Below are 13,747 nucleotides of genomic sequence, written 5' to 3'. Positions count from 1 at the left end.
CCAAACCCTCCTAAAGCAGCCCCAACAAATCATCCCCGCCATTAGTCCCCTTCTGCTGATGACCTAACTGCTGCCCCGGCGGGGGCGGCGCGCTCGTGCCACTCAGATCCATGCCTGCAAAGCCACTCATCAAATCGCCCATGGCCCCGCCGCCGGCCTGCACCGGGCCGGGCGCTCCCCCCACAGGCGCATCAAACAAGCCCATGATATCCGCCATGCCACCGCCAGCAGCACCAGCAGTAGCGACACCGCCGGGCGGGGGGCCAGCCATGCCGCCTACTGAAACCGGGCTAGCCATGCGATCCGGGGTGGCGGCGTCAGCGCTGGCGGGGGCGGCGCCGTCAAAGTCGATGTCGAGCAGGTTCTCAATGTTGCTCTGGGGGGCGCCAGTGCCGGTGCCATTGGCGGCGGCGGCGGCGGCGACCGAGGCGGCGATGGGGTTATCGGCAGCATTCTGGCGCTGTTCCTGGATGGCCGCGCGCTGGATCGCCTCGGCGCCGAAGCGGCCCTTTCCGACGAACGACTCGGGCGGCTTGTGGTAGACCGATGCAAGTGTGGAGAGTTCTGACAGGAGCTGCTCGAGGAGTACGGGTGGCAAGCTGGTTACCGTGGTGGAGATGGCGGGCTTTTGGGCTAGGATAATGCTCTATTGGGACGGGTTAGGCGGTTGGTATTTATCTTTTGCGAAAGGGGAGGGGAGAGGGGGCAGGGGTTGCAAACCTTGGCGATGTCGAGATCACCCGACAAAAGACGCCAGTAGATGTAAGCGCGGTCCCTGATATCGGGATTGTCGCTGTCTGCTGTGGCTAGTTGCAGAACCTTTTGCACGAGGCCTTGGTTGTTGCTGGGCTTCTTCAAGAAGAGTTTGACAACAGCAGTGAGGATTTGTAGTTGGGTCTGTTGAAGATTAGTCTCCTTGATCATCCCCGGACACGAGGAGTATGGCTGACCTGAGTGAACTCCTCAGCAAAAGCATCAACAAAGCCAGCCAATATTTGATCGGCATTGTTGATCTTCTCGGCGTACTCCCCAACAATCCAGATTAGTGACCCTCGGGCGTTTGGTTCGTCTAGTTCGTCGATATGCTTGCACAGAGTCGGGATAACCCCTTCATAGCCGGGATATTTTCGAAGAATGTCCTTGATGACCACAACAACCTCCTGGACGACGTAGTTGACTTTGGTGGAGATTAGATCAAGGAGCGCGTTGACGCACTTCTCGCTTGCTGCCTCGATCTTGATGGCAACCTGGCCGATAGCCTTGACGGCTCGCTTGACAAAATCCATATCGACCTCCAAGGCGTATTCCTTCAACTCGGACAGTAATTGATCAAAGTTCTTGTCGTTTGCTATCCTGACCATAATTTCGAGTTTTTGGAGCTTGACGTATGGGGGGTCGTTGTATTTGCAGAAGAATACTCTGAGCTCTTTGCTGAGGATATCGGGCTTCGCTTGTAAGAGAAGATCGATATTCCTGAGAGCAACATACTGGACTTCTGGGGCAGAGGAGACAAGGGTGACTGCAAGCAACGGTCAGCACACGCCAGAGGGGCCGATCTAGGGCGGCATACCTAAAGGAGGTGCCATCTTCTTCAGATATTGCCGGACCAGCTCTGGGTTAATCAGCTTCATGTGGGTAAAGACGACCTTGACAGCGGCCAGGACAACGCTAGGATTGACATGTTGGAACTGCGGCGCAACTCTTTCGCAGATATGCTCCGACTCCTTGACGTCGGTAGGCGGGTAGCTCGCTAAGGTGCTAAGGATCGTGACCCTCCCCCATTCAGTACACTCATTGAGGGCCATAAGCAGCTTCTTCAGCGTGTTGGGAGTAATGACAAGAGCTCTGGTCTCAGGCGCCGTCTCGCTGATTTCGGACAGAGCCTGCACTGAATTGGCCACAACCATGGGGTTCGGATCCCCAATCATCTCCTGTAGCGTCTCGAGAAACCCGTTTTCGATGCACATTGTGGGGTTGAGGTCGAACAGCTTGGCGACGCAGATTGCGGCCGTTTTGCGGACGTAAGGGGACTCATCCCGCAGCGTCTTGCGAAGCGGCTCCTCCATATAATCCACCATCTTGTCGACACGGACACAGCCCATTGTTCGGATCGCCAGTGCTCGGATAAGCGGGTTCGGATCTTCTGAATCTTGCACAAAGGTATTGACGGCGAGAATGCAGAGGTCTGGGTGCGATTTGGCATAGTTCCTGCCAGCTTGTCAGGACCACTCAGTACGATTTAGGCTGCGACAGCTTGAGTCCGGCAGGGTCGTTGACGACAGCTTACATCAGATATAGATACACCAGTTTCTTTTGATCCAGATCTGAGGTTGCAATGTTTTTGAGGACATCTGGGAACAGCGCCGATACATCCTTGCCCAGAGTCATGGCCATGATGGTCTTCTGGATGGCCTCTTTCCGCTCATGTGCATACTGGGACACCAGGCCCGCGCGCAGCTCGAACGTCTCGCCCTTCCGCGGGGGCGCGAATGCCCCGCGAATCCGGTTCACCGCCTGAGCCATCCTGTCTGGTTCGGCTCAGAGACAGGCCGGCGGCGGGGAGGGGGCGGAGATCGTCGAGTTCGACCAGGAAAGGGGTGGTGACTGCACTGGCTTGAACAAAGCGCACGTTCTCTGTCGGCGCAAAAGGCGCTTCGGAATTCGGAGCCGAGTGTTGTAAAGCTCGACCAAACGTCTGTGGTATTGCGCGATCCGTCAAGCGGTTGTGGAAGGACAGTAGGATTCTGCTCTTGTGCTCGAGTAAGGTGCTCATTTACCATTCGCGATCACGGTGTCCCCTGGGATGCTGTGGCTTAGTGCTCCAATTCAGCCACAGCCACACAGCAAACTAAGTGGGGCATATCCGCCACAGCATCCTGATAAGGAACCGTAACTTCCAGATTCACTTCTTCAGTCAATGTATTATGTGCCTCTGTTTCCGACTCACAAAGTTCATGAGTGCTGAAGCAACTTCCTGTCAAGTCTCACGCAGAACAACACAGTGATATGGTATGCTTGGCCTTACTAATTCCATGATTCCCGACTGATCTTTCTCAGGCAAATTTCCCCAACCTGCGGCGCCTTTTCATCGAGGCGAGGACCGACAGCGAGGAAAGGGATGTGTCCAGGAAAGCTGTAAGTTTGCATGCAGGGTTGCTTCCCGGCATGTTCATTGACCTTGCTGGGCAGTTCTACAACGCAGTCCTCTTCTTAGGATCGGTTACAGTATTTAGCTTGATCGCTCAGAGGATGAATGCGACAAAGTGAACACGAAATGAGCCACGCAACTGAACCAAGGCGGTTAATGGACATCCAAGGGGCTTCTGCGATAAACTGCCATGTCACTGTGCAAGCATAGCGGAAGGTGTGCCATGACGGCTGTACGAAACGTGAGTACCGAATATCATGGATTCGCAACATCCTTCGGGTTTTGGGCACTGTTACAATGAGGTACGCTCTCCCGTCATTCTTTATCCCAGGAGAGTGACTGACTGTTGTCATTCAGTTGCCTCTCTGTCCATCCACAGGATATGCAGTGCATTATGCATTAGCAGCCAGTTATAACCGCGGTTGTGGAGTCATGGTTGAACAAACATCATGGAAACATTTCCAATATTCTTCTCTCGAAAGGTTGTTCGAAGACTTTCTGTGGCCTTTGAACTAATGCCAGCTTACAAGTATGTACCTGGCTATCAGTCCTACTTAGTACTTGGCCTTGCGGCCAGTGTACTTGAGCGAGAATATCCCGCGCTCGATCGAGTTGAGGAGAATATATCCGGACTTGAAGTACGGATAGACAGACCAAGTCCCGAGGAACTCAACCACGCCGTTCTCCGCGTCGTCCTCCGGATGACAGTCAAAGAACCCGACCTCCTCGAAAAGACCACCCGTGGGATCCCGTTCAACTCCTGAAACATCGACCACGCGGAGCCCCGACCCATAGTTCGATTGGTACGAGAGTCCCTTGACAACCTGGCATGCAAATGTTAGATAATGGATGGTATTCTGTAGTGTGCAGCCCGACTCACGTATTGGTTATGGTCGATGGACTTGGCCGGGCTCTGGTAGTATCCCGTATTCACGGGCGCTTCGAGGTTGGTGACGTTGAATATGTAGGTGGTGGTGTGCCCCGGTTTGCCAGGGTTGGTGCCATCCATCTCATCCAGCTCGTCGTCGAGCAGGAGGAAGGTCATGGTGTCGTCGACCAGCCAGCCCTGGTGCGTGTAGGCGAAGCCGACGTAGGGGGTCCGGGAGACGACGACCGGGTTCTTCTTGTCGGTCACGTCCATGATGGTCAAGGTGTCTTCGTTGTAGGCGAAGCAGATCTCCTTGCCGAGATACTTCTCCGTCGGGCCCTTGTAGATGACGCACTGGGCATCATGGACGTACCCGTCTTGTGGAATGCAACCGGGTGAGACGGGCTTGGCTGGGTTCGACACGTCGACCATGAACATCCCACCGGCGCAAGTGGTGTTTCTCGAGTTGGCACCTGACCTGCCCCCGACGGCGTAGATCATATTGGTCTCAGGATGCGCCACAATGTTGTGCGACGAACCGAAACCGGTGAAGAGAGCCGTCAGGTCTTTCTCCTTGTTGAAGACCTTAGGCCTCCAGAAGAACGGATTCCACCAAGGCTTCACCTCACGTTCGAGCTTGGTGAGGTCAAAGATCTGCAGTCCATGGTCTGGAGCCTCTGACCCGATATAGGCATGATGACCAATCACCTTGATATCTCTCCAGCTGGTGACCGTGGTCTGCGTGTCGAGGCGCCCGAGGTACTCGAGATTGCCGTTGTTGAGAATCTCGACAAAGCCGACACCGTCCGTCTGGCCAACGATGCCGAATTCACGCCCAGAAGGCGACGTCCAGCCCCAAACGTCGTTGCCGGCCTTGTCGACAGAGCCAAGATCTTCGTGGCTCAAGAAGCCGTGCATATCAACGTTGTTGCACTGGTACTGTTGGTCTCCTCGGCCGGATTTGCCCCTGATGCAAGGATACTTGGAGCCGATCTTGAAATAGCGAGATGACCCTCCGAAGAGGCCCCTCGCTCTGGCGTCGGCCCATTGCTTCGTCTTGATCTCCATCACTTTTTCCATCTTGCCGGACGACTCGGCGGCAGCTGCCACAGCAGCCATCGCCGCGATGACACCCGTGACCTTCATGTTGCAACGTCGAAGCAACAGAAAATTGGGGAAGGGGAAAAGAGGAGTTGAAGATGGGGAGATCTTGGACGTATAGCCGGGACTCTGACGAGATCTCTCAGGGACCCTCCAGATTTACGAGAGAAAGGAGCGGACTGGGCGGTATATGTACAGCAAGCCCCGGCCTCTGGTCGCCGCTCGCCGAGCCACTGGCTCCGCAGTGCATGATCATTGATAGCAACGTTTAGTCGTCTCGTTGCCCGCATGTCCCTCGGAGTTCTGCAAGTGACTCACTCGTGTCTTCCATAAAAAGGAGGTGAGTTCTCGACCGGCAAGGTGTACGGGCGAGGTAAGCCGATCGTTTACCTTTCGAGACTGACGCGCCAAGGCTGGAAGCTTAGCACTTCCCGTTCCCGGTTTAGGGACTGTGTCCCGCGATTGTTGAGCTCCATCCTCGGGATCTCGGCTGGGTTGCGCCCGGGTGATGGGGTTTGCTTGTCCACGGTACGCTGCGAATGGATACGGGATAGGGCTTCTTCAAAGAATGGTTCGGCCTATATTTCCTGCAGTCATCGTCGTAGATACTACTGCGGGGATGGTAGATATGCAAAGTTGTAGGCGGGCTTGGAGTGTGAGGATGAGATACCGTTATGGAAGGTAGTATTCTTCTTGGAAGTAAGCCAAGGTTCTTGGTATTCTTGGTAACACAGATTATCAAGCAGCACGGGCAACTGGAGATTGAGAAGCTAGAAACTGCGTATCATGCTGATTATTCTCCTTACATCGAATGGCACTGATCTTTTTAGCAAATGCCGTTGGTCATGATGGGGGGGAATCAGACGAAAATAGGTGTGGATTACTCTTGACTCGATGCAGTGTTGTCTGACTCTGCATAAAAATTGCAGAACCGAGTCAAAGAGACTCAACAGTAGGGCTGAGAATCTTTGCAGTTTGCAACTTGAACCGTCCCTACCGGTTCATATAGGATCAGAGCTGCTAACTAGGTAGTAAGCTCTAATCTTTAAATATATGATCCATGATGTTCTCGAGGTATGCCAGGTACATTGGTATACGACAGAGCTTGGGCTCATAGGAGCAAAACAAGTGGGTAGAAAAACGAGGTACAAGGACTAAATATAAGTACCGACTTACCTTACTTACCTACCTTACCTACCTACTTATTGGGTACCTTAGATATATCGCGGAACCCGTTGATGATTCTGCCGAGACGCAGATTGCCTCCAGTCTATGTACCTATCTAGGGAGCCTAACACGAGCGACAGGACGGAAAGTCTGGACACTTCTAACAATTCGGCTTACCCAGTAATGTAGTCCGGGGATCGGCAACTTGCCTCATGTGGTCTTTTACAGCACACTGCACAGTCGCTCACTTCATGGTTACATCAATCAACCCAACCGTCCCAACGTCAGCAATGAAGCATCCAGCATGATCAGCTTACACTTATTCCTCAACGTATAGAAGCCAGAGTTGCTTACCGGTTATATTGACTGCGTCTCACCCACCGTGACGGCATAGAACCATACCGCACTGATGATTGTACCAAAGAAGTTGAAAAAACCATTGTCTTGACCCCTGAGTTGCCATCGTAAGATTTATACTAGTGCTAGACCCAACTTGAAAGTCTGCCACTATCGTAGTTCCGTAGCAGATTCATCCACCGCAGCCGTCCATAGTCTTGATACAGCCGTAACTCTCCTGCAGTCAGTCGCCATTATACTACCAGCAAAGAGGATTTTCCACCATGAAAGGCAAAGGAGCTCTCGCACTCGTAGGCACCTGGGCTGTGCACAATTACACCTAGTACGACACCTAACCACCCGCCCAGCCTGCCCATCTTTACAACCATCCTCCAGAATTTAGGTGCTAATCACCCTCATAATCAGCATCCAGGATGGCGTCCCAACCATCATTCCGCACTGGGGCTCAGGTATAAACGGAGCCATCAGCTACAGCCAGTCTGGCTGGGTGGTCACCAGCCTCCGCTCGTCAGACGCGGCGCTTCTCCCGTTGAACCTGACATATCCGCCTCGCGATGACCAGCTCGATTCAGACTGGGCCAAGATTGGAAAGACCACCCTGTCGTACTGGGGCCCGTACACAGCCGTCCCAACGACTGAGCTCACGGGTTCGGTGGTCCACGGGCCGTTGGTGGGTTCACACGTTCCCCGTTCGGTCGGGAGCACGCTGCAGCGCAACTACACCGTCGTCAAGACCGACGAGGGGACGTTCTTGAACCTGGTGTTTGGTTCTGACGCGGTGCAGAGTTTGTGGTGGAGGAAGCTCGATTGAATGAAGAGGGCTTCCTACCAGATGCCTGAACGGTGAGAAAGAAGGCATGGTTTGGCGTGCTTTGGTTGGGCTGCGGTGTTGGGACCTGGACAGGGCATCGTGATCGCTAAGAGTCTGAGGCAGCTCAGGATGCGGATAGAAAATCACCAACTCGGGAGGAAGGGATATTCTCATCCTTCAGCCCGCGTCATACGCCCGAAATAGGAATCTTGCTTCTTGTTTGGTGACGAATTCGATTCCGTGACCTGATATCTCGGTACACCTAGTATAACTACTATACGCTCTCCGTTGCACGCTAAAAACCGAGAACTTATCTCCACGGTCCCAGCCATGAATCTCTCGCCAGATCTAACTGTGCTAGGCGTATCCGCCGTTCTTCATTATTTAGCTCCTGTGCCTCGAGCAACGCGAGACTCTCCTCGGGTTTGGCGAAGTAGGGCTTGCCGTCTGCCTCACACTGCACGTTGTTTTCCGGCAGTTTACCCTCGAGCAAGAAATCCCGAACATGGCGTGCGATGCACATGGACGGCACAGCCAGCGAGCAGTGACCGTATCCCTTCACCTCAACAAGCCGGGAGCCCTCAAAGGCATTGTTGGCCCCCAATGCAGACACCAGCGGACAGACAGGGTCGTACGTCGTCGAGAGCAGAAGCAGCGGGTGGGCCGTCTTGACGCCGCGCTTGGGTTTGTACTTGTGAGTACGTGGGATTGCCCAGGCTGCCTTGGAGAAGTAGAATTCAAACAACTCCTCGTCAAACAGTGACTTGTTGAAGAAGCCCACGAGCTCATGGACCAGGTCGAAGCGGTCGAAGCCCCAATTGTTGGGACCAGACACGCCGTCATTGTTCGCGACAAACTCGAGGGCCTCGTCCGACGTGTCCTCCCAGGCCCTCTCCAAACCGTACGCGAGGAAGGCTTCGGTAGCATTGCCGCGGAGCAGCAGATCCAGATTCCTCGCGAGATCCCGCCAGGTGGCCGGCTTGTACAGCGACGGGAACACGCCGTTGTACCACACGGTCCAAAAGTCGAGCACCCCGTGCATGCTGCTGTTGACGTACACCCCGATGGGGTCGTACTGCAGCCTGTTAATCTTGCCCACCAGGTCCACGAACAGATCCTCCTTCGTCTCGGCCATGTCCGCCAGCGGGCAGTCCTCCTTCCCGGCCTTGATGCACTCCTCGACGAAGCCTTTGAGGACGGCATCCGTGTCCATCATCATCTCCCGGTCGAAGCGCTCCTCGTACCAGTCAAATTGGTTCCCCACACCGTCGATAATCACCCGCTTCGCCCGGTCCGGAAATAAAGTCGCGTACGTTTGCCCCAGGATCGTGCCGTAGCTGAACCCCCAGTAGTACATGTCGTCCTGACCGAGGGCATCAAGGATCGAGTTCATATCAGCAGCAGTTTGAGGCGTGTTGATGTACGCGCCGTGCAGGGACATGGTGTCGGCACACCCCCGAACAAGGTTGGTGGTCCAAGCCCAAAGCTCACCACTGTCTTCAGCAATCTTTTTGTTGCGTACCGTCGACATGGCCCGCCGGGCTTCCTCGGTCGGGTAGCAAGCGGCCAACGGCCTCGACTGGTTGATACCCCGCGGGTCAAACCCCACCAAATGGAAAGTGTCGCCGACTATTGCGGAGAGCTGTGAGCCCCTGCGATAAACCAGCTGGGTACCGCTTCCCCCGGGCCCTCCGGGGTTGATGAGGATATTGGTTTTGGCCGTGGCGTTGGTACTTCGGAGTCTTAGAAGGGGAATGGTGAAGGACTTGTTGTCGGGGGCGTTATTGGAGGCGTTGAAGTGGTCCATTGGGACCGTGATATTGCTGCATTCCAGCTCGTGGTCCTCGACATTGCCGCAGGCAACCCATTCGATCTTTTCGCCCTGGTACCTGCGGATCGGCGGCCGGGGGCTTTCATGGCAGACATGATGTTTCGGAGCCCCCCGATGTAGATGGTTAAGGACGAGGTGGTTGACCACAAAGTAGGAACAGAGGAAGGAAAAAACAATGAGGAAAGCACGTGCCGTGGGTCGATATGCCCTTTGCTCTTGCCTCGATGGCAAGCCCTTCTCGAGGCCCATTCTCGCAACGGGATCAGCTGATTACACTGACACACTCCACCAGGTGAAAAGTTGGAGGCGGCAAAATGCCACGGTGCTGACAGCGCTTTTGTACCTCAGAAGGATCGGAAGAAGGATCAAGGAACCGTGGTGTTTATCGCTGATTGACAAACTAGATCTGTTTAGGTAGGTCGGCGGGAATTGCACGGGAGTTACTTCGAAAGGGTACTGTACTGTACTGTAGAATACATACCGTACACCGGTACCCTCACTGAGAGCCTCAGATACAGAGTACCCCGCTGGAGCTAGAAGCCTGTGAGGGTGATTACTGTATTCGTATGTATCCTTCGTACTGTAGAGCATCCAAATACCGCCTTGGGAATACGAGGTTCTCGTGGTTCTTCGTACTTTCAACAGGAGTCGTCTGCTATCCATTATGTTTGTCTTGCAGGCAATAACGGTTCAGCGCCCCGGCACCGTCTCCAAAACCTTCTGGAACTGCTCAAGAACCTCTTTATTCATCGTTACCGTGAGCATCGCCGCTTCTTCCAGACCGTTGGAAGTGGCCACATCGGGATCCGGGTAGTAAAAACAGGCGATAGCCATGATGGTGTAGACGACCTAGTAATCCTTGTCAGTTACTCCCCCGGTTGATCAGACCGTAAACATAGGAGATATTGACAACGTACGACAAGAAGTGCACCTTCGAGCCAGTTGGATTCACCGTCTCGGAGGAAATTTCCGACAACCAGGATGGACAGAACTAAAAGACCAATCATGAAGATCTCAAAATTGAGATCCATGGGCTTGCCCATCACCCAGGCGACGATCACGACGAACGGGGCATTGAAGAGGGCTGTCTGAATAGACGGGCCCAAGCAATGGTATAACGCAACGTTGATCATCCCGTCTATGGCATCCCAGTTAGCAGGGGCATCTCGGGCTTGGGGCGAGAATGAGTCTGCGAGAACTGACCTCTTGCCTCGTCAATTGCGGTCAAGTGCTCGGCGGCCTTCTCGACCAGTGGTAGTAGAATCAAACCCAAGAACTGGTCCGGCACGCCACTCCTAACAGCATGCTCAATCTCGTCGACGAGGAAGATCAGCAGCAGCGTCACGCAAGCAAGCGATATTATTAGAGCGACAATTGCCTCGGTCATGGTGAACTTGGGCTTCTGGAGGTCTTCTTCGCGGTCGGCATCCCGGTGCTCATCCGCCTCGATAACTTCGTCGAATATGCTGTGCTGACTGCTGACGCAAAACCAAATGTACAGGGCAAACGAGGCCATGAGGACAACAGAAGCAGCTCGGCTGATTTGCAGTACGTCAGCCTGCAGCTTCCCTCTGGTAAACTTGTCGTGAAGTACGCCCGGGTCCGGCGCAGCCTCGGACTTGAGCGCCGAGTAGAAGGCGGACGGAATCAGCAAGCCAAACGCGGCAACAAGCAGTAAGCCACTGCCGACCTCGGAGACGATGGCGTGGAACTTCTGGCTGGAGTGGCGGATGCCGCCGAAGAAGAAGCAAAGACCGAGACAGAGCAGGAGGTTGGTGAGGATCGACCCCAGGATGGCGGCCTGTATGACCGGGATCATATTGCCGTGTTCGCTTGAGCCACTGGACAACTCGTGGTTGGCGATCAGGACGACAAAAAGGATGATCTCGACGATTGAGCCGAAGGTCGTCTCGATCAAGATTCCGGCTACCTTGGGCATTTTCCGAGCGAACTCTTGGCCTGCGAATCCAAGCATGTTGGCGGCTGGGATCATTCCCATGTAGCTCGTCGCGAAGGTCCACAAGGGCGCATCGGCAACAAAGTGCAAGAAGAACGCGACAGGAACGAAGGGCCAGAGGATGTTAACAGCCATTGAAATTTTGCTGGAACTTCTCCATATCACCGAGAAGAAGTGACGCGCTTGAAACCCGCTCCTTCCGCTTTCGCCTTCGTCGTGCGCGATGATGCTGTTTCTCGGGCCGTGGGTGTTCGGAAGGAGCGGCGATGACTCGTCGCGTTCGGCCATGTTTAGATGAAACGACGTGTCTTTTAGGTGAGGAAGACAAGTTAGGATGATTTCTACCTAGGAAGTTGAAGTGGGGATAGTTTGAAGTTTTGAATTCTTGTGAGTCTTGTGGAAGCTTTTCATCCAGTTATGTAGTGTAGTTAACCAGAGCTAAGAGTTCAATTGCCCCACGCAGTGACGCAGGCTAGTAAGGATTGGGTTGCATGTCTCACAGCAAGCCTTGAATCATTGGTTAGGAAGAATATTCGCATGCTGGTGATCATTTGATCACACCTCGTTTGTCGGCGCAATGCAGTGGGTTTTCAGTCGGTACGAACTACGAAGGTCGGGACTAAAAGTCCATCCACTGGTTTGTTAAGGAGGTTGGGCGTTGAGCCAGATGATACGTATCGTCTCACAGAAGACACTCTCATTGAAATGATTGAATACCACTGGGCCACTACAGAGAACAGCGACCAGGGCGAGTCAGCTGTACAACAGAGGATGAGCAGCGAAAACTCATCAAAGACATCCACGAGTCGAAACTCGGGGGACACATGGGAATTACCAAAACAATAGCTCAAGTGAGACGGCACTACACATTCCCATCGCTACGACAACGAGTCGCAGAAGTCATCAAGGAATGCAACATTTGCAACAAGGCCAAGACGGCACGACACAAACCCTACGGGTTATTGCAACCTCTACCAGTGTCAGAACGACCATGGAATTCGGTGACGATGGACTTCATCACCAAACTACCACTTTCCAAGGACACAGCGACAGGAGTGAAGTACGACAGCATCCTCACAGTGGTAGATCGACTCACCAAGTGGGCATACTTCATTCCCTACAAAGAAACATGGTCGGCAGAACAGCTTGCAGACGTGGTCCTACGACATGTTACCTCGGTCCACGGATGGCCAGAGGAATGGATTACGGATAGAGACACCAAGTTTGTCTCGAAATTCTGGCAAGCATTGATGACACGGCTCGGAACAAACAGCAAGCTTTCGACAGCCTACCACCCACAGACGGATGGACAGACAGAACGGTTGAACCAAGTTGTGGAGCAATATCTAAGGTGCTACGTCAACTTCCAGCAGGACGACTGGGTTACACTCTTGCCAACAGCACAACTTGCATACAATACGACGCCCACAGAGACGACCAAGGTCTCACCGTTCTTCGCGAATTACGGCTACGAAGCGGACTTACAAAGAAGACCCGAAGTTGCAGTCCAGGGCAAAGGTGAAAGCAGACCAGCTGCACGCACTTCGCACCACACTCAGGAAGGAACTCGAGTTTGTCAGGACCAAAATGAAGCAGTACTACGACAAGCATAGGCTCGAGGGTCCTCGCCTAGAGAGGGGAGACAAGGTCTACCTCATTTCACGGAATTTGCGCACGAAGCGACCAAGCAAGAAGCTGGACTTCAAAAAGATTGGACCATTCAAGGTCGACGAGCAAATTTCGACATCCAACTATCGACTGTCGCTACCAGCATCGATGAAGTTACGAACAAATGTCTTTCACATCTCACTTTTGGAACCAGCATCCAAGAATGCCAAACTTGCGGAGGATGTCGAGGCAGAAGACGAAGAGGAAGAATGGGACGTCGAGGAAGTTCTGGATTCACGAGTCACGGATGGGCAGCTGCAGTACTTGATTAAATGGTTGGATTTCGGCCCAGAAGACAACTCATGGGAACCAGCTACGAACCTCCACTGCCCTGAGAAACTGGCAGAGTTCCACCAGAGGAACCCGGATCGACCCACTGCTCCAGCTCCGGAACGGTCCCCGAAACGGCGCCCCAGTCGACCACATCGACGGCACCACTGAGCTGCGCCTCGGGCGCAGCAGACGACTCCTCGCGTTTAGCAGACTCTAGTTCGTCCAAAGTCGACAGGCCACGCGCCACCATGTCGACGCCTCTCTCCACCAAGAACTCCTTCTGCTGGCGGAGACGTCGGAGTCGCGCGAGTTTTTCGGATAGTTCGCGCTGGGCCTCCTCCAAACGGCGCTGGGACTCGTCGAGCTCGAGCTCGGCACGACGTTCAGCGTCCTTGATACGGCGTTGTTCTTGCAGAATGCGGTCCACTAGAGAGGGTCAGGAAGGACAACAGAAGTCAAGGAGCCAACTCACGGGTAGAGATTGGGACACCGGAGCCATCGCAGGAACGACCACGACGGACACAGGCCTCGCAGCGCTTCACGCGCGCGACCATCTTGCAAGTAAG

At 54.0% G+C, this 13,747-nt stretch overlaps 7 protein-coding genes across 7 annotated transcripts; 2 read left to right on the top strand and 5 right to left on the bottom strand.

Moving 5' to 3' along the window:
* Positions 1 to 58: 58 nt before the first annotated feature.
* On the bottom strand, positions 59 to 2,523 carry N656DRAFT_695504 (AP-1 complex subunit beta-1-like protein; the record flags this gene model as incomplete). The annotated part of the gene is made up of 5 exons (XM_064810689.1): positions 59 to 646; positions 721 to 897; positions 951 to 1,519; positions 1,571 to 2,208; positions 2,288 to 2,523. Coding segments are annotated over 5 exons (2,208 nt in total), but the record flags the coding sequence as incomplete, so codon positions are not given.
* A 531-nt stretch (positions 2,524 to 3,054) lies between these two features.
* N656DRAFT_709527 (uncharacterized protein) lies at positions 3,055 to 3,267 on the top strand (the record flags this gene model as incomplete). The annotated part of the gene is made up of 2 exons (XM_064811600.1): positions 3,055 to 3,135; positions 3,190 to 3,267. Coding segments are annotated over 2 exons (159 nt in total), but the record flags the coding sequence as incomplete, so codon positions are not given.
* Positions 3,268 to 3,543: 276 nt separating this feature from the next.
* On the bottom strand, positions 3,544 to 5,631 carry N656DRAFT_779402 (uncharacterized protein). The gene is made up of 2 exons (XM_064815183.1): positions 4,029 to 5,631; positions 3,544 to 3,972 (listed from the first exon to the last, which is right to left on the bottom strand). The coding sequence occupies exons 1-2, from the start codon at positions 5,160 to 5,162 to the stop codon at positions 3,703 to 3,705; spliced, it is 1,404 nt and encodes a 467-aa protein (XP_064670102.1). The 5' UTR covers positions 5,163 to 5,631; the 3' UTR covers positions 3,544 to 3,702.
* Positions 5,632 to 6,773: 1,142 nt separating this feature from the next.
* Positions 6,774 to 7,452, top strand: N656DRAFT_845289 (uncharacterized protein; the record flags this gene model as incomplete). The annotated part of the gene is made up of 2 exons (XM_064819190.1): positions 6,774 to 6,963; positions 7,047 to 7,452. Exons 1-2 carry the CDS (start codon positions 6,905 to 6,907, stop codon positions 7,450 to 7,452), a joined length of 465 nt encoding a protein of 154 aa, XP_064670101.1. The 5' UTR covers positions 6,774 to 6,904.
* A 310-nt stretch (positions 7,453 to 7,762) lies between these two features.
* N656DRAFT_753500 (alpha/beta-hydrolase) lies at positions 7,763 to 9,532 on the bottom strand (the record flags this gene model as incomplete). Its single annotated transcript, XM_064813064.1, has 1 exon — positions 7,763 to 9,532. One exon carries the CDS (start codon positions 9,530 to 9,532, stop codon positions 7,763 to 7,765), a length of 1,770 nt encoding a protein of 589 aa, XP_064670100.1.
* A 232-nt stretch (positions 9,533 to 9,764) lies between these two features.
* On the bottom strand, positions 9,765 to 11,649 carry N656DRAFT_837053 (uncharacterized protein). The gene is made up of 3 exons (XM_064818815.1): positions 10,487 to 11,649; positions 10,201 to 10,421; positions 9,765 to 10,132 (listed from the first exon to the last, which is right to left on the bottom strand). Exons 1-3 carry the CDS (start codon positions 11,526 to 11,528, stop codon positions 9,974 to 9,976), a joined length of 1,422 nt encoding a protein of 473 aa, XP_064670099.1. The 5' UTR covers positions 11,529 to 11,649; the 3' UTR covers positions 9,765 to 9,973.
* A 1,532-nt stretch (positions 11,650 to 13,181) lies between these two features.
* N656DRAFT_779399 (uncharacterized protein) lies at positions 13,182 to 13,747 on the bottom strand. Its single transcript, XM_064815182.1, has 2 exons — positions 13,654 to 13,747; positions 13,182 to 13,607 (listed from the first exon to the last, which is right to left on the bottom strand). Exons 1-2 carry the CDS (start codon positions 13,733 to 13,735, stop codon positions 13,222 to 13,224), a joined length of 468 nt encoding a protein of 155 aa, XP_064670098.1. The 5' UTR covers positions 13,736 to 13,747; the 3' UTR covers positions 13,182 to 13,221.

This window comes from Canariomyces notabilis (genome assembly GCF_033297395.1).
Source record: "Canariomyces notabilis strain CBS 508.74 unplaced genomic scaffold N656scaffold_11, whole genome shotgun sequence".
In the NCBI taxonomy this organism is placed as follows: Eukaryota; Fungi; Ascomycota; class Sordariomycetes; order Sordariales; family Chaetomiaceae; genus Canariomyces; species Canariomyces notabilis.
Note: the sequence above shows the minus strand (reverse complement) of the source record. Positions and strands in the feature narration are given on the sequence as shown.